Raw genomic sequence first — 27,975 nt, forward strand, 5'->3', positions numbered from 1 at the left:
CAGAAGAAGGTGGTTTGCGTTTAATACATGTGCCGGCAGAGGTGGCAGTAACAGGCGCTGACTCCTGCAGCTCTGCCTAGCAATCAGTGAACTATTCTGCACCTTTCTAAAAGTCAGCCCACACCTTCCTCAAAACTACGCCCTCCTCCATTTTACCCTCTCCCTCCCAATTCCTCCTCATTTGAACTGCTTATCAAAGAAAATATGCATCTTTTTCTAGCACTGGCTGTTTTTCCTGCAGCTGAAAGTAAAATAAATCAGCAGTCCTGTGAAGTCCTCTCAGATCTGTTTGGCCATTAAGGAAATTTACCTTATCAATTAGCTTTAAGTTAACGCCTGCTATGAGAATCATCTCAGCTATGTCTTGTCTCCCATGTTCTGCAGCAATATGCAGTGCGGTCTGCTGCCTCTGTGTAAAAAGAAAGGAGAGATTCAACATCGGGCACAAATGCAGGCTGAGAACAACAGGAAGAAATACGGCCACGTATAATGGAACCAGCTGACGCTGCTGAACTTGCATATTCCTATACACGCTTTGCTCTCTCTACTACCTAACTCAGTCCCATTGATGTTACTGTCAAATGTCCCATCAGCTGGGATGCACCACGGGATTCCCAGATGGGATTCTGGCTTGTCTTGGCACTATCAATGGGAAGTCCTTCATGGTACATATTTCAGCCTAACAATATCTGAGCCTATAACACACCTTTGGGACCCCCCAATTGCACATTTCCAGCCCTATATATCAAGCAGAGGGATGTCTGGGAAATGGACAGTCTTCCCTGTCTCCTTTCCATGGATAACCATATCAAATGGATGCTGGCTCTACCTCTCTAAGGCCTAAATCAAGCTATACTATGCTGGTGATTTCCCTTAAAGTCAAAATGAGGGCTGGTCCTTTAGTGGAAAATTCCAGGTAGCATACAAGAAACCAAGCCAAGAAATAACACAGCAAATCGATACAGGCACTAAGCCAACTCAAATGCTTATTGAGAGCTGATTTTAGTTCTAGTATGGCGATAATGACCTAAAAATCCAATGACTGGTTGAAAGAGATCTGTATGTGCAACAGATGCATTGCTTGCAACATCACTGTTCGGCCCAAGAACCAGCCAAGGTCCATTCCTGCTTTCCTTGTACAGTCTTTCTTAATGTTCTCCAAATTATGTATGTGTTCAAACCTCTGCTGCTGGCTCACAGCTCAGAGTGGGAAGGGCCTGAACATGCAGACCTGTATACAGACCAGCCAGGGAACCTCACGCACAGAGGGATCATGGGGTCCAACCAAGGACCTGCTTGGAAAATGCAAACAACTCAGGCACTTTTGAGTTTCGTGAGCTGAATCTCCATGTTTTGAACGCTGTCTGCTACATGCACCCCTGCTCAGTTCCCAGTCTTACATTATCTGGGATGTCCAGGTCACATTCTGCATCGATGAGGAGTTTAACCAGGGCTGGGAAGTTGTGCAGCACCGCTATGTGCATAGCTGAGGCATTTTGCTGTGGAAAGAAGATGCATTATTTGCCACGGGTCTATAGCTTATATGCAGCCTTCTGCCTGACAATCTACTTGTTAAGGGTCCCGGCACCTGGGCTAGGACACAAAGGCTATGAATCCCCAATTCTAAAGCGCTCCTTTTTCGTTGCCATTCATGCACCTAATGGATCGGCAGCAACTGACATTTGTATGGATTCCTCAAGGGAATGAAGTACAGGCCAGGTGTAGCCTTGCTCCTACTGATCTCAATGAGGACAAGATAGGAAATGAAAGCAAGCTGTTGCTTTCAGGCAGACAAGTCTTCCGAAGGCAAATACCAGAGATAGTTTATAGGCACACGCAGCTGCTCAGCCTGTGCCAGCACAGCATTTGCCGGGCTGCACGATGGAGAAGAGAGGTTTACGACGGCCAAAGCAGGTGCTCACAGACAGGAGATCCAGGTCCCCTATCGTCTGCCTCCCATGACCGTATCCAGAATCTGGCCCCATCTGTTTAGAAAAGCTCAAAATCATTTTGTGCAGCTTACGTGATTGACGGCCTCTGCATGGATTCCAGCATCCACAAGGACCCGGGCTATATCTTCATAGCCGTGCAGTGCAGCATAATGAAGGCAGTTCATCTGTTTCTGAGACACACACCAAAAAACAGGTGGATATTAGGCCAAGGCATTTTATCAAGCAAAAGGACCTTTCTCCCTCTGGGCCTTTGTTCATTCTGCTTCTCAGAGGTTCCAGCTGCAGCAGCTTCCTCAGAGAACGCCCTTCCCTTCCGCTGGGGACCTGGTGCAAGCCACGAGGGGCACAGCAATACTGGGGCGATGATAAGATGTCAGCTGGAGACAGCCCAAACCCGAGGCATGAACAGCTTTACCATGGAGCTGTCACTCTCTGGTTTAATGGCATCTTGATTCTGCGTGTCCTGCAGTGCTATCACTTTTCTCCAATGCAGATGATTTTCACTATCACCCAGTCACCTCGATATCCTTTAGAAAACCCAAATGACCTTTCTTTTGGTGGGGGGGTGTAGGTTGTAGCCGTGTTGGCCTAAGGACATAGGCAGATAAGGTTCTTTGGGTGAATCTGGTATCTTTTATTGGACCAACTGCTAGAATACAAAGTAGTATCAACTACTAGGATACAAAGGATGCAGCTCTTTCTTTTGGTGGCATTTTGTTCCCCAAACTTTTGTCCTGATATACCAAACCCTCTGTCCTGATATACTGGTCTCAGTTAGTTTTCAGAGGGAACTGAAAACGCTAGTTTTCAGAGGGAAAGAAGAACGCTCCTTAGTCCATCTGATTCTACAGTGATAGACCTCTTCCTCAGAGGGAACTTCAGTTTAATTAGTGGTGAATGGGTCTCCTAGCCTAATTTTCCATGACAAAAGAAATGGTGTCTTTGCTGTCCTAGGCATAGTGCAGCATGAATACCTCATCTATCAGCAAAGCCCACAACAAAGCGGGTGTCTGCTCTGTTAGGGTCTATGCTCTCCGAGAAACCATTAAAGTCCCAGTAACTACAACTGGGGGCCTGTTGCATGATAATGAACAAATCATTGTACAAGCCTGGAAAAGAAACAACAGGAACCTAATATTGCCACAGCTCAAACCTGTCTGAGCAGGCCTGACATTGAGTCCTTGCTTCAATTGCCTCCACCTCCAGTGGGAAGACAAAGGAGACCACTGTCAGGGCTTCAGGGCAAGCCGGCTGCCATACAAGCGTTTGAGACCTATCCCTTTGTCAAAGGGGTGTTCCACCCTGCACTGATACTGAAGTCCCACAGCAGCTGGAAGGTGGAAGGGTAGGACTTAACCCTTCTTACGTTGCCACCTGCACACAGAGCAAGCCGCACAGCTGCTGCCCAAGTGGGAAACGACTGAGAACAAAGCCATCTTCCAACAGGTCTTGCTTACTTGGGTTTGGACGTTAACATTGCAACCAGCTTCCAAGAGGAGCTTTACACAGTCATAATGCCCTCCGTCAGCAGCTGAGTGCAGGGCAGTTTGTCCTTCCTGGGAACAAGAACAAGAGACAAAGCTGAACCTGGGCATGGATGCCAAGAGGGGCCCTTCATAGAGCAAGGCTCAGTACCGGTGAGCTGGACGCGCCAGCTTGGTGACACAGGGGAGTCTGTTCAGAGGTGTGGGATCCTTGGGCCTCTTCAGTCAGCAACGTGCTCCCGTGCTGGCTGTACGCATCGGGGTTCACTCCCACTCCAGACTAATGTTAAGGAATCACTCACCACTATCAACATGCTGATAGTGTGGTGTTTGCCACAGCTTTCAGCGTCCTCTCTCACCTTCCTTGCACAGGCAAAGCTCCCTCTGAAGTCAGGCCCCACGCAGCACTGACTGCAGAGGGAGCTTTGCCTATGCAAGGAAGGTGAGAGAGGACTCTGAAAGCAGTGGCAAACCATGCATAATACTCTGTCCCTGCAACCTCTGCCTCCAGTGAGTGATTTTACCCACATGGCCTACAAATTTATCAACAGGGGGAATCTAAAATGGACTCCATACCAAACGTCTGCAATTCATCAGCTTCAGCTGACTGCTGCCACAGCCATCAAATTAAAGTTATTTTTTAGTGCAGCTGGGACATTCTGTAATAAAAAGAAACAGGATGGCATATATGCCTGCTTCACAGATGGGTAAGCTGAGGCACAGGGTCACAAATGATATCCCAGAAGTCACAGTGAGTCATGGGCAGAGCTGGGAATCTATGCCACTTGACTGCTGCTCCTGCAACTACTACAGCATACTTCCCTTTATGAAGGAGGCCCCATGAGCCTTTCCCAGGACATTTATCTACATTCATTGCTACTGTGTGCACGAGGGGAAGCTGATCAGGAAGGGATCCATCCAGAAGTAGCACTGGCTGATAAACTATCAGATGAGACTGCTTCCCTTCCCTTTCAGATCACCTTATTTACTATGCAAAGGCAGCAATTAAGATTTACGTTTATCAGGGATTCATTTAAATTGTGAGACTGAGTGGATTCGCCCCAGGACTCGACTGGATGGCTATTTGCTAGTCAAGACTTTAACTAATGCTCTAATCATAGACTGGTAACTCGAACAGCAGAAGATATCAAATCGAGAGACTAGCTGTTCAGTGACCAGATCGATGTTCTTTATGCAGGACTTGATGTATCTTAAAACAATGTTCATTAACCACTTAGGCACCAGAATATGCAAGAGCGTGGCACTGTAGTGGGGGAGAAAAGATGGTAGTCAAGTTAGTTCAACAGTTACATGAACTGTGAGTTTTTTCCTTTCTCTCTAGAGTAGTCCTTCTCCAGGATCTCCTGAACCTGTATTAAACAAACTACTTCACTGCCACCGCAGTGGCAGGACGTGGGCAGTGCCCTTGTCTTCCCTGCTTTCATCTATGGCACGTGGTAGAGTATTGTTGGTGCTTCTAATTTTGTGCTTTATAGTTGTGCATGAGGCTTTGCAGGGGCAAGTTTGGGAATTTCTTGGGCAAATGGCAGCCTGAGACCACAAAGCCCCTTCCAGTCCTGTGTTCCTACAACAAAGGTAAAGGGAGTCAATTAGTGTTTAGTTTGGAGTCAATAGGGATATTGCTTCTTGCAGAGAAACTGCATGTGTCCAGCACTTTGGAGCTGCGCATTTTAAATAAACCCAGCGAGGCCCATAAGCTAGTTCTTAGCACAGAGCCCAGCAGTCCTGACATGGGAGGCTGCCTCTAAAAGTCAGGAGGGATGCTTGCTTGGGTTTCTTTTATTTACTCACCACGTTCTTTTCATCCAGGTCCACTCCAACTCCGACAATCTTCTGTAGCACCGCCAAATGCCCATTTTTAGCAGCTAAATGTAGGGCTGTATTCTTTTCCTGCGTGCAAACATTGCTTCTTGTGTAAAACCTCCATGGCCAAGCACTCGGGCAAAGCAGCTCTGTACGAACCAGTTCCCAGGATGATGCAAAAGAAGGTTTTCTAACCATCAGCAGAACAAGACTGAACCACCTCCCAGCAGCAGTAGTGGGGCAATAAGCCTAACTGGTTTTAGGAGGAAGCTGAATTCATTTAGGAATTAAACTATACAAGGTGGCTGCCTGGGGATGAGACTTGATGACCCTGGATGTCCCTGCCAATCTCTTGTTTCCATCTGACCCCACAGCAAACCTGGGAGTCATTCTTTTGTCAAATAATTGCCCATTAAGAAAAACAACTGATTCAGTTCTGATGAAGGGGTGCTATGTCTGCCAAGAAACTAGAGCACCAAAAGGAGGCAAAGAAAATTTTCTGTTGAAGCATTTAAGCGTTGCTTTTGAACAATTCACTTCTCCCCACTCCACAAATTTAAATCCTTGGTAAATGCAATTATGGCAGCAATTAGACACATGAATAAGCTTCCCATCACTGTGGGATCTTACCACTGCAGTGCCAGTGCTGCTTCTGATTTCTGACTCCACAGCCCTGGAGCTTGAGTATCCGAGGACTTTCTCCCCAGGAGGCAAATGTCTTCTGTCTCTCTTATCCATCTACTTTACTTCTATGTTCCTCACTGCCGCACTATAGGAGCTCCATAAGGCTCAGCAAATCACAGGGTATGTATTTTCCTGTGAACGAGCTGAATATGTGCTGCTCTCTTCTGTCACTCCTCTCGCACTAGCCCCCTAACAAATATTCTCTTGTGGAGTGAGACGTATCTGTCCTTCCCACACTGGGGACCTAGCAACTGTCTCCAGGAGAACAAATACATTGGTTTTATTCCATAAATTCAGCCTGCCACTTCATCGTAATGCAGGGTTAGGGTTATAACCCCATGGTCCAAAAAGTCCCCCCTGCTCCAGGGCCTATCCACAGCTCCAGCACCTTCCTGCTGGGCTTGCAAATGGACGGGGGAAGAATTCCCTGGAACAGGCAAGACACAGAGCTACCGCACACCAGCGTACAGCCAACCGGCCTGAGCGTGCGCTCACCAACCACCTGCGCGTCTTTGACCCAGCCACCCAAATCGAGATCCCATTGCGTCATTTAAGTCATTATTCCATTGCTGTGCCCCGAACGCCAGCTTCTGTCCGTACCTTGTCTTTCGCGCTGCGGGAACACCCCACTCTGATCAGGAACTCCACCGCCTCCAGCCTCCCGTGCTCTGCAGCCAGGTGAAAGGCCGTCCTGTCCATCTGCAATTCAGAAGAGAAAAACAGAAACATAAAGACAAAGGTTAACAGCTGAGAATAACCTGGATACCCGACACACGGAAGATACTGAATTTTAGCCAATTTTTTCAAATGAAATATTTGTATTTTCCCAAGCAGGAAGCAACTGTGACCACCTGAAACCCGATTTCCTGCTCTTACCTTGGCTCAAAGTAATTTGCATCATCACCGATCCTCACAGGAGGAGAGAGGCTTCATACCAGTTATGAACTGCCTGCCCAGAGGAGTTTTCCACCTATTGGCCACAAGCTAGCAGAGAGCAGATTTAGACTAGACGTTAGGAAGAACTTCTTCACAGTTCGAGTGGCCAAAGTCTGGAACGGGCTCCCAAGGGAGGTGGTGCTCTCCCCTACCCTGGGGGTCTTCAAGAGGAGGTTAGATGAGTATCTAGCTGGGGTCATCTAGACCCAGCACTCTTTCCTGCTTCTGCAGGGGACCGGACTCGATGATCTATTGAGGTCCCTTCCGACCCTAACATCTATGAATCTACTGACTCCTCTGTGAAATCCTACGAAATCTGAACTTTCATTTCTACCCAGGAGAACTTCTACAGTCTTTTCTCCGATGCCTGATGAAGGGGTTTGTGCCTGAAAGCTTGCAATTAAAGATTTTTTTTGCAAAAATCTTGGTCTAATAAAAGAGATCATCTCTACTTCAAGTCCTGATTGCCTTTTCCTCTAGACCAAAACGGCTACAACCTGGATACCTAACACTAGCACTAAGGTAATGACTCTTGCTGAAGGCATTAGAAGTAGGCCTCCCCCAATAACTACACACTGCAAGAATAGTTTTGTCTCCCCCTGGCAGTAACTAGCACTGAGCCTTAAAAGGTTTTATACATCGCCAGCAGGGGAATGTTCCTCTGCTTCAGGGGTGGGCAATTATTTCAGGCGGAGGGCCGCTTACTGGGTTTCAGCAAGCCATCGAGGGCCGCATGACAGGCAGCCAAGGGCAGATATATATTAATTTTCTACATTTTTTAGGGGCCCCGTGGGCCGGATAGAACAGCTTGGCGGGCTGCATCCGGCCCGCGGGCCGCATTTTGCCCACTCCTACTAGTCTGCTTTCACATTTTGGGGTGATCTTAGAGAAAAAAAAAAGACCTGAGCTGAACCACCTGCCTGGCACTAACAACTCTATGCCCTTTGGTTTCATCTGGCACAATAAAAGGCAAAGAGAATGTCAATATTTATTTCAACCCGAAGAAAGGAAAATAAGCAGCTTATCAAAAGGTAATTAAAGCTTAAAAGCCGAAGAGAAAGCAAAAATGATCTGAAGCGTCAATTATCCCGTGAGTCATTTTATTTAAAAAAACCTTCTTGGGTGTAGGTAATTGCCAGTGCAACCCACTTTGTGTGCTTGGGGAAGAGAAAGGATCCCCGCAGGAGCGGTGTGGGGTGAAGAGGGGGCAGCAAGGGCTACGACTGAGGACAGCGAGGGGAGAACGGCACTCGGGAGCCGGGCTCAGCCGTGTGCTTCCTGATGAACGAGGTGGGACCCACCTGCAGCGATCGATCAGGAAGGAACCGCTTGGCGACAGGGACCGTTGTTTACCAAAGGCATGCCCATGCCCTGCTGTGTCATTAATGCAGCCCGGCTTGCAACTCCCCAGGGTGAGGCTGCCAGGCACAGCACCATCCTGCCACTCGACTTTTCTGGCGATTCCCACAGAAAACTGCATTTGGGGGAGCAGGGCATTTTGCCCCGGGCGAAAATCAAGTCCTTCTCGTGATAACGTCTGGCTCGCCCGTCCTGCCTCGCACCCCACGGACAGCTTCCAGGGCACGCTTAGAACGAGATGCAATTCCACGGGAGGACAAGTCCGAGGAGTGGGGCTGGAGGGAGAAGCCAGCCTGCTGCGTTCCCCTGCAAGCCAGATCCTGGATTCACCTTCTCCATGCATCTAAGGAGACGTGATCCCAGGGACTCAATCCTGCTCCTGCTGAAACCCAGGGGAACACTGCCAGGAAGAGCATGAAAGTGAGACTGCTTTACGGCCTTACTACCTTGTCCGTCTTGTCCACGCGCATATTCTCCAGGTCCTCCATGACGAACTCCATCACCTTGACGTGACCTCTCTGGGCCGCGCAGTGGAGCAGGTTCCTGCCGTGCTAGAGTGGGAAGCAAGCCACATTTGCTTAATGAGTCAGAGGCTGCATTACATCACTGCTGTAATAGCTTCTTCCTGGTAAAAAAACCTCATCCACTGCCTCCCTGCAGCTCCCCGGCTAAAGCCAGCTAGGGCTGCAGATGGCTAATTGTTTCTCCAAAATGTTGATGTTCCCTCTTTCTCAGCAGAGGTTTATTTTTAAAACATATCTACTGCTGATTTATTAATGCTCCTTCTTGTTTCTACAGCACCTTCCATCTGGGCCTTTCAGAGTCGTGGACTGCGGAAACCTCTCTGGAACAAAAAATATGACAGCGGAAACCTCTCTGGAACAAAAAATATGACAGCTATGTACTAGCGCAGCTAGGCTCAGAGATGTGAAACAGCTTCCCTAAGCCTGTGGTCACACAGCGGGTCAGAGACAGAGCCAGGAGTGGCACCCAGCTTCGCCCGCTCCCCCGTATCCCCCGCAGGAAGTCAGTAAAAGGATATCAGCTAACAGGGAAGACTGAGCAGCTCACGCCAGCACTGAGCTCTTCCTATTGCCCTGCAAACCTTTCCCCTCCCATGACTGTGCAATGCAGTACGTGGCATCTGCTTGCCATAGATGAAGCAAAATAAATATATACACATCCCCGCAAAGGGCAGGTAGGTTCCTTTGTCCTAATAAACTCACTGTCTCACGGCAGCTATTTATAGTCTCAAGGAAAAAGGTCTAGTATTCTTATTCAATCACATATAAAATGCTCATGTTCTCCGTTGTGCAGGTTGGATGCCTGGGGCTGCCTCCTAAAAAGACCATGTCTCAACACAACGGACTGGCTGCACGCTGGGCTCAAAGCCTTCTGAGAGAGAGACGAATAGCCTCACACACCGGGAAGGACACTTCAATTTGTGTAAGTCGACTCCTGAAGCTACCGCAACCTAGCCAAGCATCGGATTAGAGAGATCACGGCAGCCACTGAAACGGGTGGCTGCTGACCCTCCGTATAGGGGGTAAGAACCCGTTGTCATCCCGCTCCATCTCAGGCGACTGGGGCCCAGGAACAACCACCAGCCTGCGACGGGCACTTCCGTACATTGTGCCCTCGCTAGAAGAGCTGCCACGGTGGGCAAAAACTGTGGAAACAGGCCCGTGTTGGACAGCCCGGCTGTGGGTAGAGGCCTTCAAGCAGGAGTGGCAAGTGAAGCAAAAGGATGTGGCTGGGTGTGATAATATGAGGCTCTCTTCTCAGAGGCAGTCATAGTGCAGAAAATGGATTGCCATGGTGCATACAAATACAGAGCCGTGGGCATATCCAGAGGGCTTTGGGGAGTGGACAGTGCTGGCGCTGTACATTTTCCCCATCATGTTAATAAAATAAATGATGATGCCTGCATGCCTGGACACCGATGGGACTGGGTAAAAGGAGCAGCAGGACGAGAGATCCTGGGATAGGGGTTACAGGAGTCCTCCCAGTACTACTCAGGAGCAACCCAAGCAGTGATTGCCCCCAGGGTGCATGCAGCCCCATCGTGCACATAACGACCCAGCCATGGGTGACTGGTGCCTCCTGAGTTTGGGGGGAAACCCACAGAAGCCAGTGACAGCATCATTAGTGGGGATGGGGCTGGTGAGCACCCGCAGATGCTGACGGTGTCGGCAGCAGGGATGACCCTGTCGGGAGGGGGGGGCACGTGCCCCCCCTACCCAGTCACCTATGGACCCAGCTTTGAGGCCCCGTTGTGGCAGCCGGTCTCTCAGCTCTCCCATTCTCTGCTGGCTGTAATGACCGAGCCGACCGCCCTCCCCCTATTGCTCCCTGGCTCTGGACAGCTGAGGACAGGACACAGGAGCGAGCTGCCTCACCTTATTGACACAGGTGACCTTGGCCCCAGCGTTGACGAGGATCTGAAGGATGCGCAGGTGGCCGAACCAAGCCGCGAGGAGAAGCGCATTCATTCCAAACTGGAGAGGAGGGAGCACAGATCTCTTCAGTCTTACCTTCCCTCCAGGCCTCCCCCCCACAGTACTGCCGGACGCCCCATGCCAGAACTCGGAGGGAATCTGCACGAGCAATATTTTAAAATGTGGGGATCTCTTTTAAGAGCCCCTCCTTCCCTCTGCCAGTTCGATCCCCCTCTCCTCACTGGTCTTCCTGCTCTGGGGAGATCAGTAGCTGCTGAACCTGTCGGTCTGCTGATAGGAAAGTGATCCTCCCTGTTAGCCCACTGCTCCCAGGTGGGAATATGTTGGCCGGACACCACTTGCTGGCCAGCAAACCACTAACACAGCAGGTCCACCCTCACAGCCTGGCTGGCAGCATCAGCGTGGCAGCCAAGGATGAGACGGGACCGGAGTAACTACTGCCTTCAGAGCAAGGCTGAGACGCAGTGCAAGGGAAGCACACACGGCTTCTGCTCGTGCACCCAACCCATTCCCCAAGCACTATGTTGAATTTGAAATGAGATTTCCCACCCTGCCGCCCCACGACCTGCAATAAGGCTGCAAAGGAGAGGCACGGTCATACATGGTCTTCATCATCCAGCGCCATGTCGTGCTCCAGAAGCAGCCTCACAGCTTGCTCATGCCCAGCTCCAGCAGCCCAGTGCAGAGCAGTTCTGTCTATCTGGAGAGGAGGAGAGAGAGGAGCCAAGTGGCTACTCACCTGGGCTGAAGTCTTGGTTGCACTGAAGTCAACGTCCAAGCTCCTTTTGACCTCCTTGGGGCCAGGAAGTTACTCTGGAGCGAGGCCTGCCCCCTTACGGGAAGCCCCATGGGGCAGGGACCAAGCTTTTATACCGAGACTGGCACTTCTGATCTTGCTCTATAGCACCTGGGGTTCCTACATGCCTCGGCAATAACAGTAATGATTAATACTAATAAATGCTGGCACACTGTTCTTTGAAAATCTGGCCCTTCAAATGTTTGGTACAAGGGACTCAGCTATTGATACAGGTACTGATCGCTGTAGTATATGGGTGGATAGGCTGGATTGAATTTAGCCTTAAGCATGGCCACAATGCTGTGATCCTCGACTTCCTGTGCGTTCATTGCAGCTTTCAAATCCTTTCAGGCTGCCCAGAGATGCTAGCACGTTGTAACACTTGCTCCACACTAGTGGGCTGGCGTTGGGTGGGTGACTTTAAGCTTTGCCCAACCGACAGTAACACAATGGAGCATGGAGACGCAGCCTGAACACTACCCCCCTGTGCTACCTGCAGCCCTCATGGTCCCGCTGCTGCCAGAAAGCCCGAAGGACCTACGTTGTTTTTGGCTTTGATGTCCACCCCTCTCCGGATCAGCTCCTCCATCCTGGCCGTGTCATTACGCTTCGCGGCATCGTGGAATTCCTTCTCCGAACAGAGCACTGAAACGCAAGAGAGGGTCACGTGTGGGAGCCATTCAGACACGGATGCTTTGCAGCTGCCAGGAGTAACCTGCCCCTTGCTCACTTCTTCCACTCGTTCATTAACTCTGACACATCTTTAGGGGGGGGAATTCCAGAGCCCGGTACTTCCCGCTCCCCTCCAGACACCTGCAGACGCAAAATGCCCTGCCTTCTTACCTGCCTGCGTCTTAGCGAGCGCGTTATCCGGCCCCACCGGGTTCTTAGTCATGGCAAATCGATTTAAATCATGATTTAAATCACTGGTCTGGAAGCCTTGAGTTAGACTCCCTATGCCTGACAAAGGGTGACCGTGCCTGAAAGCTTGCGAAGAACTTTTTTCAACTACTCAGTTTGTCAAATAAAAGATACGACATCTACCCAAAGAACCTGGCCTGCCTTGAGTCATTGTTTTCTACAAAAAGTGCATTCTTGCTGTTTGATAGCCTTTATTCATTTAACTTTTTGAAACTTTGCACTCTTAGAGAAGGGGAAGGGCTTGACCGTACGTTTGCAAACTTCTAGAGAGACAAGAGGGTTGGTGGGTGGGTAATCAGGTCTGTTATCTCTCATCTCCATACCCTGCTGTTAACAAGGACGTGATCTCTGGAGACACAAATCCAGTTGGAGAACTGAAATTAAGCATCACAGATGCTTAATGGGATCTTCTAGACTGAGCACTGGGTCCCACTGGGTAGACTGGTTTTCTTGAATCTTTACTAATCTATAGAGGAGCCTCTGGGAGCCCTATAAGATTGGGCCCCTAATATAAATAGGACACAGCAGGCCGTGGACTATAAAACTTCTAAAAAGGTTACATGAATCTACTGTCCCAAACAGTATATAATTAGAAGTTATAATCCCTATCCCATGATCTCTTTGAGCTTTAACAGATCTTAAATTAAAACTATATATAGGTTTATTGCTTTAAACAAGCATCTTAACAAAAAAAAATACAATTAAATAAAAAAAGCTGATTTAAATAAAAAGCCCGATTTTTTAGATTAAAAAAAAAATGTTGATTTTTAGCCGCCTTGCTGAGAACACAATCCTTCCTCCTGCACATCCCAGCACACTCCCCCTCTGCTACTTGTGACTTTACTCTGGAACAAGCCTACTGCCCCCATTTAAATGAGGCACGGGGAGGTCAAATAACTGGCCTGAGGTCACGCAGCAAGTCAGTGGCAGAGGTGACCTCCACCCAACCCTGACACTTCCCCTTCTTTAGGTCATGTTCAGTGCAGCGAGCAGTGTCTGGGGTTAGGACTTCTCTCATAGACCCTGCTTCTAATTGTCTGCAGCTTTACCAAGCGGTAGGAATTTGCCCTGAGATGTTCCACGCGGTGGGGGAGCATCACGGGCTGAGCTTTCGAGTTGTGAGAATGAAGTTAGGGGAAAAAAATGCTGCTTTGTGCAGGTTCAAAAACAGAGATTTTTGCAACTGCTTCATTGCTAAGGAGCTTGGACACCATCACGCCTTTGAAGACGGGGCTTGCCATTTAGCACGGTGTTTCTGCGGGGTCAGTGATGTGACTTCTAGCGTGTGATCCGCCTTTGAGTGCACTCACGTTGCTAAAGGCTGTGCTGATGCACATGTGCCGAGAGCTGAATTCAGATCACGCAGGCAACCTGCCGCCTGGCCCATCCTAATTTCAGAACGGTTGAGCTTGCAACTTTGTTCCTTCGAAGCCCAGTATTATAGGTCGAGGGTCTGGTTCTTATTTACACCCACTTCCAAGCCTGTTGATACAGCCAGAGCAATGCAAAGGGGCCTTAGTGTGAGAATGTTGCATCCTCTTAATCAAACGTCTTAATTAATATCTATGGTGAGCCTGAGTCAGCAGAGTAACATCATCTAGAGAGGTTATTTCCCAATCTCCTACAATAGCAAGTGATTAGTTTTCATATGCTATATTCCTCTGAATGCAAGATGCCCTTTGAAGATGCACCCACATTTTCAGGTTCTCAACTTCAAGAAAATAATCACACGACACATTTCCAAGGATGCAACTTCTACGGGATCTATAAGGGCGTTTTACTTTTCAGAAGAAATATCTGGTTGCAAAAAGCCCACCTTATATTTGAAGGAATATGGGAAATTAATGAAGGACTACTTTGAACACCACCACTGCTGAGACAGGCAGCGTTTACCCTGCACGGCTAGAAGTGATCAAAGGGGATTTACGAGTCAGCATGGGCATGGAGTTAGCTCATTTTACCAGCTCCCTGCTTTACTGGAGAAACCTCCCTGCTAACAAGTGAAAACCAGCCCCCATCTCCTTGCAGCGAAGCTGGCAGCGTGGCTTTAGACCTGGATTTATGTCAAGACATTCTTGGCCACCCCGATCCAGCAGGTGCTTTCTCTTTTATCGGGTCCCGTTTCTCTTCCAGGCTGTTCGGTGCAATGCCTTCGACAGGCGATTCATTCAGACGCGAGGCTTGCTGCATCTGGTTGTGGATCCTGCGCGACACCCCTGCGCTCTGCTAGTTTTCCTTTCCCCTCCCGACTCTAGCGAACACTATGGAGGGATGCTCCCTGCCGTTCACGAGCCAGAGAGTTCATTTGCAACGTGGATTTTGCTCACTGAGCTTGCTCACCGGGGGCTAGGCCATCGCCTCCAGCATCATCAACCAAGGGGACAGGGAATCCCTGGTCGAGGATAAGACTCCCCTTGCGTGCCTTTTCCACAAGGTCCGCACCCTCTATAAAGGGACCACAGTAAGACAGTGAAGAACATGCAGGATCTGGGGTTTATGCTGTCTGTGTCTCCGCACGCAGTCCCTTGCACGCTAACGATCATACGAGATGCCCGGACATCCATGCGGTGGGTGCAAGACCCATGCTCACACCCAGCCAACAACTGCTAATCCCTGCTCCCCTAAACACGTGATCTTTTGATGCTAGAGGTTTCCCTGCCCAGACGGAGCGCTCCGGTAGAAATCTCCCTGGCAGAACACGATCTGGGCTTGTGATCTCACATGCTCCTCTGGATCTGGACCCTCACTCCCAAATGGGTTTAACCTGGAAGGTGGGAACGAACTTCAGTCACAGTTCACAGGTCCTTCTCCATCTCCCACCCCTGTCCTCCTCTCCTCCCCACGAATCAGGAAATGCATTTCAGCAAAGAGAGAACAGGAGGAGGAGGAGGATCCCACAGGTGCGAAGAGCCAATATTTACTTTTTCAAGAACTGGCTCGGAGATGGGTGACATACTGCGTGACGCTGCGGCCGCCTTTGCTTTGGGGAACAGCTCCAGTGGCAAGACTGCCTAAGCGTTGGGTTTCCTTGCACACGCTGGTGTTAGCCAAGCCAAATACAGTCAGATCTTAACTCCCGCATTTAGTCTTTACGTGGGTCTCAATTCACACTTTTTTTGTTTTAATCCGACTTTCAAAGGCAAACATGAATTTCTAGTTCCCTCTTTACCTAGGATAAGGCTTGCTTTTCCCGCAGTGAGCAGCACGATCCAAAGAATAAAATCACAGGAAGACTAAACTACGTGACCTCAACAGCTAATACAGGGAAAACCCTAGACTGGGGGTGGCTAACCTGGGCTATGGGTGCCACGAGTGGCATGGGGCAGACTGGGAAAGGGACAGGCATAATGCCAGATGGGCAGGAAGCAGACCATCAGATCAGACAGGGAGCACTGGGCAGGAAGCAGAAAGCAGAGCAGCAGACTGGGTATGGGAAAGGGACTGGAGTGGTGCTCAGCCAGAGTGCAGGGCTAATTTATAGCATGCCTGGCGAAAAGGCTGGTGCCCACTGCCCTAGAAAACAGCTAGAACAAGCGTACATGGGATTGTTACTTAGCCGCACAATCCTTGCCCTCGAAAGACGAGCCCACCAGCCAGCGAGGGATTACCTCTGTGAGGCATTCCCACACCTGAGCCATCTTGCAGAACTGGGCATCCTATTTGTAAAAAGAAAAATGTAACGCGTGCCTTGCACAGAAGTAGCCACTGAGCAATCCTCCTTCGCTCGGGGAATGTCAGAGGTTGAACCGAGCTCGCCAGGGTAGCGTCATCCAGGATTCATTCTGTTTGTTCAGCTATCACCGAGAAGGTCACGCAGGGCTTTTAATAACATCTGATTTCTCCTGTATCTACACAACACATCCAAATTCTTAGCCTTCTGCTTTCATCGTGTCAGTTAAATGTTTGGTCACAGCTTTCTGCGAGACAACAGGAACCTAAGGTAAGAGAACAGATGTTGCTAATAGCTGTCACACGCTAAAGTTAACGAATATTGCATTAGTTGCCCACCATCTGTTACCACTCAATGTTCAGTGGGCAAGGTGTCTCGAACAATGTTCACACACTTCAGTCATCGGGAACAGAGGCACGCATACGGATTGTGCCGACTCTTGTTTCCTTGGAAAACAAGCAGCATAACTTCCCCCGCAGACTACAGCAGGTGTGCAAAATGCCCACCGCTGACATCCAGGCACTTAGCGATACACAGGGGTGTATACGGTTTTTTGGAGGTAGCCCATGTGATAGGAATCTGTTGAATTTCCATAGAAAGTTATACCTAAGAGAGCACTATATATGCAGGCGTTCTTAAAGTCATTGAAAAGACCAGTGGCTATATCAGGGATGGGCAAAATGTGGCCCACGGGGTGGATGCGGCCCGCCAGGCCATTCTATCCGGCCCGCAGAGCCCCTAAAAAATATAGAAAATTAATATTTATCTGCCTGTGGCTGCCTGTCACGCGGACCTCGATGGCTTGCCAAAACTCGGTAAGCCCAAAATAATTGCCCGCCCCAGGCTATATCATAGCAGGACACCTGCCAGGCCAATATAGCTGTATCTGACTCCCCCCAGATCTATTTCTTACGTAACTTGTGTCCATAAGTTGGTAAGCTCGGAGCAGGGTGGGGGGCAAGGGGAGAGGCGGTGTCATCGCTGCATGGCACTTAACATAAAGCAGCGCCAAACCTGCCTGCAATCCTCCCAGCTTCCAGCACCACCTAACCAAGACTTTCCATCCAGACAGGCACTGCGAACACGTGTAATTGTGGGGCAGCTGCAGGGCCTGGCTCCACTGAAGGCAATGGGAATTCAGGCGCTGATTTTAGCAGCAGAAGCAGAATTGCATGTATTTAGCCGTAGCCTGATAGAGCAGGTACAGCTACGGGGCGGCGTTTTCACACCACCCAGCAATACCAGCAGTAATGAGAACGACGCACATAGCTTACATAAATGATGAATGCAGGCGGTTTCACGTGCAAAGCTCGTTTCCGCCGATCAGAATAATAACTCGCCTAGGTCTCCGCTGATCCGGAGCGGCAGAGATGCATGCTCACATTTTAGGAAAGCAGAAAGTCTAGTCTCTGATTAGTCAGAAGGTGCCAAGGAGCCACTGATTCATTCATACTGTAGAGAAATAAGCCTTTTATGCCAAGATCCCCAGTTCAAACCACAGCTTCGGCTGCAGTGGCTGGAATGTATTACTTGACTGGGTATGAGAAAAATGCCCGCAGGATTCAAATCAGCACCACAAATGCCATTGTCATTGCTGCACCCACATGGGCAGCAAATAGTTTCCTGTATATGGAGTACCTCCCTCAGCATTTTTTAACATTAGACTCGACAGTACCTGGCATTCAGAAATATAAATTCTGTTATACTAAACCAGGTACAAAATCATCTGCATGACTTCTCATCAGTGCAATGCATCACCTTGAAGTTACTTTTTTATGCAAGGGATACTTAAGAACAGCAAAGGACAGTCACATGCAAAAAAAGTAATAAATAAGAAAGCATACTGGGACACAAAATTGATTATGGCCACTCCAACCTTCAGGGTGTTTTCATAACTTTGTGTTGGGCCTGGAGGAAATGTCCACAAGAATGCGACCAAAATATATCAAATAAGACTACTCTGACAACAGTGAGGAAGATGAATTGTAGTATTATGGAAGCGCATGTTATTTTACAGGAAAATAAAACCAGAAGTGGTGGGTCCCTGTCTAGGTTTTCCAAAACTTACTTATGAATTTTATGTTTTAGTCTGTTTTTTTTGTTTTTGGCGATTTGCTCCAATTGTAAAAGTACCGAAAGTCACCTGCTTTACCAGGAACCAAAATCATCCCTCCCCCCCAAGCTAAAACTAACCTTTCCTGGTTTTGCTAACCAAGCTGAGAGCAATGCAAACACAAAGCAATCAAAAAGGTATTATGCAAAGTAAATCAGATGTTTCTAAGTCTTTCCACTTCAATGTCATATTGAATTAAATAGTCTGAATGTTTGTAATGGTTGCCCATTAGCCAGTTTCAGGAAGAAGACAAGATTTATCTTCTTACCTAGGTCATTGTTTTGGTCTACGTACGGAAGGTCCTGACTTTGCTCAAAGTCTTAACTTTTGAATTTTCTCTTTAGAGGCCTTTAACAAAGAGAACCTAAAAATGGCCCGTAAGCAAATATCCCAAATTCCGAGAGATCAAACCCTAGAGCTTTTTAAAAAATTGGAAAGAAAAGGTCACTTGTAGTGGTATGGAAGTTCCCCAAAATAATTAGAATGGTCAAGAAAGAAACTAATTACCAAGCAAAAGAATCTGTTGAGTAAGATCCGAGCCCAAATTTGGGGGTAGCGACAGGTTTGGGTAGGAGGGGCCCGGGACAGCAACTCGCTCAATAAAAACTGTAACCTACTCTTCCAATTTGGAGGTAACCTCACTTGCAGAACAACGAAGGAAGAATCGCAAGTGTAGGCCGGATCAGACTGATCCCCTGAACCGCCCTCTCCGTGAACACGAATCTCTTAGTTCACGCTGAAGCTGCAGAGCACCCGAAAGGGACTGAAGGAAGGGGACTTAGTCCTATCAGTATTGAGGCCAGCCCATTGAATCATATTGCTGAGGCGAGCCCACTGAACCATACTACTGAGGCCAACCCATTAAATTGTACTACCAGGAATGAAACCATATTTAGGTGTTTGGCTTCTCGGAATTCTAGGATTGAAAGTATATTATGAAAATAATAGTATTGATTCAAATTTAACTTTTAGTTGTAACTGTAGTTGTTTTTGTAATACTAATTCTTATAGCATTGTTTGGGAAGGAAGTGCATTCGGAGCATTGTTTCTGATATATGTAATTATTGTGTTCTTAATGTTTGTGGTGTTTCTTAAAGCTAAGCAGTGTTATATACGTAGCAAAGAATTTTAAAATAAAATTGTGTTGTATGAATTAAGTGTGTAATCATTGTGAAATCGTGCAATCAGCTAACTACTCCCCCAGCCAGTGCATCAAAACGAATCAGTAAATTGTGTGGGATTTTCTCTATTCCATAACCCACTAGAGACATTCAACACTTCAGCATGTTAATAATGTAGTTTTATCATTTCCTCATTTGCAACAGCACGGCAGACAGGATAACAAAAATGAATCCCCTAGCAGGTAAGAGGTGCAGGCAAGCCTCCCTTAGCAGGGGGAGAATTGAAATGCAGGTTCCACTCCTTTCAGAGTTATTGTCTAATCCTCCGTAGTTTCCAGCCATATGCTGGGCATTATTTTACCCCGCTGTCTTTGCATCACCCTTCATGCAGCATGCAGAGAGCACGCTGTGTCCGCAGGGGGACTCTACACAGCATGCAAACTTTGGACTGTATTTCTAACTCCTATAAAGATAAAACCAGTGTTCTGGAGTAACACATTGCTTGCTCAACTCCAGGAGCCCAGCTCTGCTCCAAGTCCCCAGAGTGGACAGAAAACCTGGAGCAGCAGCATTAGCTCAGAGGGGGCTTGGATTTCTGCAGGTGCGACCGAAAGCAGAATATCTGAAGAGCCAGTTTGAAAGAGCATCAGAAACTCAACAGCAGAAAAAGTCCCCAGCTTTAAGCCTAAATCCACCCCGTGTGAACTCGATCTAGCTGGGAAGCTCTCAGATAGGATGGGCTTACAGAAAACTCTCCTTGGCAGGTTTGCAGCTAAAGTCACGATCTTCTTGCAGAGGTGTACAGAAAAGGAGTGATACAGGAACAATAACAGCCCCGCTCGCCTGTTCATTCCTGTGCTCACCCAGGGCCAGGTGATCAAGGCCTTGACAGGGTCTTACCAGCTTCACTTTGGGGAAGTTCCTGGAGCCAGGGATCACGGAGCCCCAGCCCAAGAGCCCACGACAGCCAGGCCATGCAGGTGGGGCTACATATTCAGGCGGCCTGACACTATCCTGCTTCCCTGGTTCTCCTTGGGGTCAACCATCTCAGGCATGCGTGTGCAACAATAAGTGTGCGTGCATGTGGACATGTGTGTGCATGGATGTGCATGTGTGTACAGAGAGCGCAGCAGTGTACACAGATGGGCATGTGCATGCATTGCCAGGTGTGTGCATGGCAGGGTGTATGTGCACAGATGAAGGGGTGCGCATGCCTGGGTATGTGTGTGTGTGTGCATGGACTGTGTGTGTGCACGGCCGCATGTGTCTGCACAAACTGGGATGTATGTGCGCAGCTGGGTGTATGCGTGCAAAAACTGTGGTGTGGTGTGCGTGTGTATGGCTGGGTGTGTACGTGCACAGACCAGGGTATGTGTGTCCAGGTGTGTGTGTATGGCTGGGTGTGTGCATGTGCACGGACCAGGGTGTGTGCGCCCAGGTGTGTGTGTGCATGGACCAAGGTGTGCGCACCCAGGTGTGTATGTGTATCACGGTGTGTGCATGTGCACAGATCATGGTGTATGTGCAAGTGTATGGACCAAAGTGTATGTGCCCAGGTGTGTGTGTAAGGCCAGGTGTGTGTGCATGTGCACAGACCATGGTGTGTGTGCAAGTGTACGGACCAGGGTGTATGCGCCCAGGTGTGTGTGCAAGGCCAGGTGTGTGTGCATGTGTACAGACCAAGGTGTGTGCACCCAGGTGTGTATGTGTATCACTGTGTGTGCATGTGCACAGATCATGGTGTGTGTGCAAGTGCATGAACCAAGGTGTGTGAACCCAGGTGTGTATGTGTATCACTGTGTGTGTGTATGTGCACAGATCATGGCGTGTGTGCAAGTGTACGGACCAGGGTGTATGCGCCCAGGTGTGTGTGCGCCTGTGTGTGTGTGTGTAAGGACGGGTGTGTGTGTGTGCGCGCGCGCGCACGGCCCAGGGGGTGCGTGTGCAAGGCCGGGTGCCGCCCGGCGCGGTCCCTCGCAGCCGCAGCCCATTGTCTCGCCCGCCCGCCCGCGCCCCGCGGCCACTCACGCGTGTCGTCCTCGGAGACCAGCTCGTCCTCCATCCCGCCTCCGCCGCCGCCGCCGCCGCCGGGTCCGGGTGCTGCCGGCTCCGGGCTCCGGGCTCCGGAGGCGGCGGCTGCAGCGGGCGGGGCGGCGGGGAGGCGCAGCCGCCGGAGACACTGGGGTGCGCCGCGCCGCGCCGGGCCCTGCCCCCGGCCCGGCCCGCTGCTCCCCGCACCGACCTGCCCGCGTCCCGGGCCCGGGGCACAGCGCAGCGCACTCATCACAGCGCGCTGCATTGCTCGCGCCCCATCCGCTACAATGTAGCGCGGCATTCATTGTATCGTACTACACTGCGTTCCGTATACGCTACGTTGGATTGCATGGCCCTCATTGTCCTGTATTGTAGTGCACTCCATTCATTGTCTTGGATTGCACTGCAGTCATTATAGCACGTTGGATTGCATTGCATTCGTTATGCTATATTGTAGTGCCTTGCATTAATTGTATCACACTGCATTCGTTATACTATGTTGGACTGCATGGCATTCAGTATGCTATATTCTAGTACACTGCATTAATTGGATTGCATTGCATTCATTATAGCACGGTGGATTGCATTGCATTTGTGATGCTATATTGTAGTACACTACATTAATTGGATTGCATTGCATTCATTATAGCACATTGCACTGCATTGCACTCATTATGCTATATTGTAGGGCATTCCATTAATTGTATCAGACTGCATTCGTTATACTATGCTGGATTGCACTGCATTCATTATGCTATATTGTAGTGCATTGCATTAATTGTATCACGTTGCATTCATTATAGCACGTTGCATTGCACTGCATTCATTATACTATGTTGGATTGCATTGCATTAATTGTATTGCATTGCCTTCATTATACTATGGGGTGGTGCACTGCATTACTTGTATCACCTTGCATTCATTACACCACACTGTAGTGCCGTGTATTGTACCATGGGACATCACATGTTCTGTTGTTATTGCTCAGGCTTCTGGGCTTTGCCGGTTGCCCCCCGCTTTCTGCCGCCTGTGCCAGGGTGTTGTCAAGCCTCCCTCAGAGGCATTGGGGGCTGGCTGCAGCCCAGGCTGGGCCTTTGGGCTCTGCCAATGCTCCTGCCGGGGCCAAAGCTGGAGGTTCCTGGCTGGAGGGTCTTGCCCCCTCCCGCTCCCGCTCCCGCTCAGGGTCAGATCAATTGCCAGACTTGGGATCAGGAAGGAATTTTACACCATGGTCAGATTGGTAAAGACTGTGAGGAGTTTTGCCTTCCCTTGTAGCAGGGGTGAGGCCTCTACCCGGGATCTCTGGAGCATCTATTGACAACACCTCATAGAAGCAGGGTGCTGGCTGCCTGGTCCCCTGCTTTACCTGGGTCGGGCCGGTTAGGGTGTCGGGGCTGTCTTGATTCAGGGTTGACGGCCAGTTTATGTAGGGTTTAGATTATGGATTGCATGGGATGGTTTGGATGGGGTTGATCCTGCCTCACGCGGGGGGTGGGACCTTTGGAGGCCCCTTCCAGCCTGACTTCCCTAGGGCTCTATACTACATTACATCATATTAGATCCTTACTGTATCATCCTGTATTATACTGTTGTATTGTATTATGTATATTAGAATAGGTATTATATATGACATGTAATGTAGATATATAATGTGTGTGTGTGTATATGTGTGTGTGTGTGTAGGTATTATATATTGCTTTAGGTATTGTATATTATTATATTATATATAACATATAATGTAGGGGTGTGTGTGTGTGTGTGTGTGTGTGTGTGTGTGTGTGTGTGTGTGTGTGTGTGTGTGTGTGTGTGTAAGTAATCCTTGCTGAAAAATTCGATGTAGCGAACTCTTAAGATAAATCCTTAACATTTAATTTAATGCTTAACATAGCTTGGCAAGACTTTTATTTTTTGCTTCTTGCCTATACCAGCCTCATTTCACTTCCTTCCCTTAAACCAACCAGCAGTTCTCTGCCTTTCTAGCATCAGGCACCTCTCAGGAGACTCAAGGCCCCCATCAGAAAATGCCAGCTCCTAAGGTTTTTTGTCTGCAAAAAAAACAACAGTGCAGTTCTTCTGTTGCAAAGAATAGCCCACAGCAGGTTAACGCTGTAAATTCCTATTTGAAATCTCTGGGTTTATTTTGTGAGTCCTGGTTGCACTCTTGACAGTGCTAACACTGCAGAGCACCCCTTGAAGGCATCTCAGAGCACCCCAGGGTGCCACAGCACCTTGCCTGAGAATCACTGCCTTAACACAGATCAGAGACAATCGTTAACTGAACATGAAATAGTCAGGACAGATGCTCTGCATTCACAGTCATTTAGCTTTTCAAACCTGTTGTTAAACAAAGATGCAAGGGTTTGGGTTTTTTTAATCTGCCTCAGAAATTTTGCCCCTTTCTAGTTGGCATCTGGATGAGACCCAAGGCCCAGTTTCCAGCCCCCAGTGCTGAGTGAGACCCAAAGCCTGTCTGCTTTACTCCCATAAGTAGGACTGTCTCTGGTGGTCTCTGGTGTAGTCTCTGGTGTAGTATTTTTATTTAGCTGAGTTATCTCTGATGAATTTGGTCTGGGGGTTTCAGAGCTACGTGATAAGTGGTTTCTTTTCTTTTCTTTTTTTTCTTTTCTTTTCTTTTCTGACTCTCTGGCCACAGTGAGGACAACCAGAATATTCCATTTTCAGATTTCTTTGGGGTTTTTTAACTTCTATTTTCATAGATTTCATTAGGGCTGGAAGGGACCTCAGAAGATCATCAAGTCCAGCCCCCTGCCCCAGGGGCAGGAAGTCAGCTGGGGTCAAAGGATGCCAGCAAGATAAACTTCTCATCATTGAAGTCTGACACACTTAGAATGGTAGCATCATTTTGAGACGGAAACTCAAAACATTTCATTTGGAAGATGCCAGACTGAGACATTTCAACTCTTTGGAGGTTTGTTTTTGGAGCTGAAACTCTTCGTTGTTCAGCATCCGTTGGTGCATTTATTCCATTGACCCAAAAGTGCATTGTTTGGCACGTAAGCCATTCGTGTCAAGCAAAGGAAGCACAGCTCTATCCACTGAAATCCTCTACTGGAGGAAAAAGAACAGGACTTAACCTGTACTTTAAAGCAGAGCCGTGAGCTCTGCTGCTTTAACTTGTGTGGTTATGTTTTGCTTCCTAAATCTCTGCATTTTGAGCTGGAAAATCCTTTCTGCCCCCGAGGTGCTGTGCACAGTTGCTGCCTTCTATCCCAGAGGCGAGCGATGGACCCAGTGGCCCTGCAGGCACGGGCACTGCACCAGGAGACCTCTCTGCACCCCCCTAGCCCTGCTCCCCCAGGCCCTTCCAAGCTAACATTCCCACTTCCACGACTGCAGCTTTCAAGTGGACCTTGCTGACGGTCTTGGACGTCCCTCGGAAGAACAAGGTTGGTGACTGGTGTCCAAGCCAAACTGCAAGCAGCAGGAGCCTCTTGAAAGTCCCGCAGCAATTTCCATGAGATATGGAGACTTCACTTCCTGTCTTAAATCATGCCTGGGAACCCTCATTATTCATCTCAGCCATTCATTCCCATCCCTGTTTTCTCCTTGGCAGACCCTAGCAATCAATTGCTATGTATCTAACTCAGGGGTGGGCAATTATTTCAGGTGGAGGGCCGCTTACTGAGTTTTGGCAAGCCATCGAGGGCTGCATGACAGGCAGAAACAGTTTCTCTGTAAGTGAGGGTGGTTTATAGGCTTCCTGGTGGGCCTAGGATTTGGTTTGGACCCATTTTTAAATCAAACCCTCCCCCTGCAACAGAGTATAACAAATATCAAAAGTCTGTTGCTTTGTCCTAGCTTGTGCTTCCTTCGCCGGGTGTGTAATTGGAAGGAGCTCACATCATTTCCTATTGTCTTCCCTTTTTACCTGCTTGGTCACTCTCCATCCTCTGGCCTAAGAAAGCCCAATGATGGGTATCCCAAACCACAGGCCCACGGACGTCCAGGGGCTCTGCTGGACAGACTTGGGGTAGTGGGTTTCTGTTGCTGGTCACTGGTTCCCAGGACAAGGTGCTTCTGGGAAGAGCAGCTACATCCATGGACCGAGCAGAGAGGAGAGTTAGGAGATGGATTTGGATCTTTTTTAAAAAACAGAAAATAGACCCTCAAGCAAGTCCACCCTGGGGCATCTCCACTGGGATTACACCATCCCAGCCCTGGGACAGGGCCATGGTGACAGCTTAAAGAAGCCCTTTGCAGGAGAAGGTATTTTCAGGTCTCTGATTCAAAGCCAAATCAGTGCAGCTTGAAAGCTCCTGGGAGGCCCATTGCTGCAGGTCCATTAGCTGGTACATTATGTGTCCAGCAACCTGCTCCATCTGAATGCTTTCTCCAAGTGCTGCTGACCGATGTGTAAGGTAGGTAGTTTATTTTAGATGCCCGGTGGTCGGCTGGGGGTGATTTCACTCTATTACTGCTGCCTCGTATCATTGAGAATCCAGTGACATCAGGAGACTTGCCCAGCGTTAACATCCGACCGTGCGAACCTGGGCCCTGATCTGCATCTGACTTACGTGTGTGCATTGTGCCATGCGCTGGGAACGGGTTGACGGTGCAGCGCTTGGAAAGCAATGCACCACCATCCATCTTTGCATGGATCGGGGCTGTTGGACAGAAGCTGGGGCTACCCTGAAGCACGCCGCAATCTAAAAGCAGGCCTGGCAAGCAGAACAAAAACGGAGAGCTCAGCACTGTTAACCAACACTAAGCATTTAGAAATCCCGCAGCAGACTGCCCCTGCTCTTAAAATCATCAGATTGACTGAAAAATCATGAGGCTTTTTGTTTTGCTTCTAATACTACGTGACAATTTGTCAGGCTGCAGGAGCACGGTGCGGTTTTCCCACCCTCGAGAAAATCTGCTAAAGGCAGAAAAAAATGCAATGGAAGACAACTCATTGCTGATCATGTACTGAGAACAGCTCCCTGCTGCTACCAGGGGTGGGAATAGCAATCACCTGGAGGAAGGGGCAGGGTTCAGCTGCTGAGTCGCTTGGGCAGGTGCCTTTCATTAGCTCTCAGGCAGCCGACAGAAAAAGCCCAGCAGTAGGGGAGTCTTGCTGGAGAAAGCTTGGGGTCTGCTGGACTTTATAGTGGCTAATTGGGCTTTAAGCATTTGTTCCAGTCATTTGTGGGGGAAAGGAAGCAGGGTGAGCTGGATCAGACTCTTCCTGTGACTTGGTATAGTGAAATATGAGGTATCCTGGATTTGTGCTGTTTTTGGCTTGCACCTCTTATTTCGGGGTGGGCAATTATTTTAGGTAGAGGGGTGCATGCTGCGTTTTAAGCCATTGAGGGCTGCGTGACAGGCAGCCCAGGGCAGATAAATATTAATTTGCTAAACTTTTTTAGGGGCCCTGTGGGCTGGCTAGGATGGCCTGGTAGGCTGCGTCTGGCCCCTGGGCTGCATTTTGCCCAGCCCTGGTCTAATCAGTGGAGCAGCTTTCTCTATTTCTCACCCTGTGCTAGCTGTCACCCTGTCGTTGCTTGTGGTTCATGCTCCTTCTTCTCTGCCACAGCCTTGTAACCTTGCCTCACCACAATCTCTGCCTGCCCCCTTTCCATCCTGTTCTCTTTGACAGCTTGACTGATATTTAGGTATGTTATGGTGCTATTTAGTGGCTAATTGCTCCTGAATGAGCTGCAGTCCCTGCCTTGGCTTGTTTGCTAGCTGAACAGCCAAGCCTGGCACAGGCGAAAGGCTATGTTCTGCTGCTGTCCTGGTGTGACCTTTGTCCTCTGGAAACTTGCTGCTTGTAGTAATCCCTTTTCTGCTCCTGCCCCCTCGTTGTCCCCATGTCCTCTTGTCCCTGTAGCATCTTGTCCTGTGTCTGATTAGGTTTAACTTGCTCAAACAAAGCTGTCTGCATGCTAGAGCTGCTTCCTGAAAGGAGCTCCAATGACTTCACGTTTTGTGAACGTAGCCCTCTAGACCCGATTCTCCTCTGGCTCGATCTTGCACTGATTGCAGTGGCACGCTTCTCTGGATGAGGGAAGAATTGGGACTTTGACTGGACTACCATCACTTCCAGGGGTTGAGATCTAGATATTGAAACACAACATCCTAATTTCAAAGGCTGGAAGGAACCTCAGAGGTCATCTGGTCCCTGAGTGCAGGAATAGAGGTCTAAATGTTGACATGCATCCTGGTATTTGTTGCCTGCACTAATGTATCCTAGGGGCAAAGGCTATATTCCAAACGCCAGGAGGAGGGACCAGGCACAGGGATAAAGGCACTGTACCAGTGTGGTCTAGGGCTGTGCAAAGCCTCGGGTGGTGGCTAGATTTGGCCCAATTTGGTGGCCGGATCTCCAAATCAAACCAGGGGACCAATTAAAAGGTCCGAATCGATTCGGATGATTCAATGATCAAATGATTTGATGATTTGGGCAGTCCTCACCCAATACAGTGGGGAGCTGGAGCTGACTCTTGGTGTGGGGAGGGGTAGCCATGGGGGGACCCCTGCCTGTTACCCCAGCCTCCCCACGGCTGCCCCGCCTGCCCCAGCTCCCGGCCCTTTAAATAAAATCCTGACTCACCGGTGCTGCTGGGGGGGGGTCATCCCTGCTGCCCCCCACTGCCCCATGCTGCATAAGGGGCTC

The 27,975-nt window shown here is 49.1% G+C and overlaps 1 protein-coding gene and 1 long non-coding RNA gene across 2 annotated transcripts in view; one reads left to right on the forward strand and one right to left on the reverse strand.

Annotated features, from left to right (window-relative positions):
- Nucleotides 1-21,620, reverse strand: part of ANKDD1A (ankyrin repeat and death domain containing 1A) — a 28,910-nt gene extending 7,290 nt beyond the window's left edge. Inside the window, exons 1-11 of the mRNA XM_059714556.1 lie at nt 21,348-21,620; nt 12,036-12,139; nt 11,300-11,398; nt 10,639-10,737; nt 8,686-8,790; nt 6,545-6,643; nt 5,249-5,347; nt 3,410-3,508; nt 2,024-2,122; nt 1,401-1,499; nt 311-409 (exon numbers count right to left, since the gene is read on the reverse strand). Of these exons, the coding sequence (XP_059570539.1) occupies nt 311-409; nt 1,401-1,499; nt 2,024-2,122; nt 3,410-3,508; nt 5,249-5,347; nt 6,545-6,643; nt 8,686-8,790; nt 10,639-10,737; nt 11,300-11,398; nt 12,036-12,139; nt 21,348-21,618 (1,272 nt within the window). The 5' untranslated portion in view covers nt 21,619-21,620. The remainder of the gene's footprint in view (nt 1-310; nt 410-1,400; nt 1,500-2,023; nt 2,123-3,409; nt 3,509-5,248; nt 5,348-6,544; nt 6,644-8,685; nt 8,791-10,638; nt 10,738-11,299; nt 11,399-12,035; nt 12,140-21,347) is intronic.
- Nucleotides 21,621-26,411: 4,791 nt separating this feature from the next.
- LOC102558808 (uncharacterized) overlaps nt 26,412-27,975 on the forward strand; it is a 33,940-nt gene continuing 32,376 nt past the window's right edge. Inside the window, exon 1 of the long non-coding RNA XR_002087022.2 lies at nt 26,412-26,571. This is a non-coding gene — a long non-coding RNA (uncharacterized LOC102558808). The remainder of the gene's footprint in view (nt 26,572-27,975) is intronic.

The sequence above is a fragment of the Alligator mississippiensis genome, chromosome 11 (genome assembly GCF_030867095.1).
Source record: "Alligator mississippiensis isolate rAllMis1 chromosome 11, rAllMis1, whole genome shotgun sequence".
NCBI lineage: Eukaryota > Metazoa > Chordata > Crocodylia > Alligatoridae > Alligator > Alligator mississippiensis.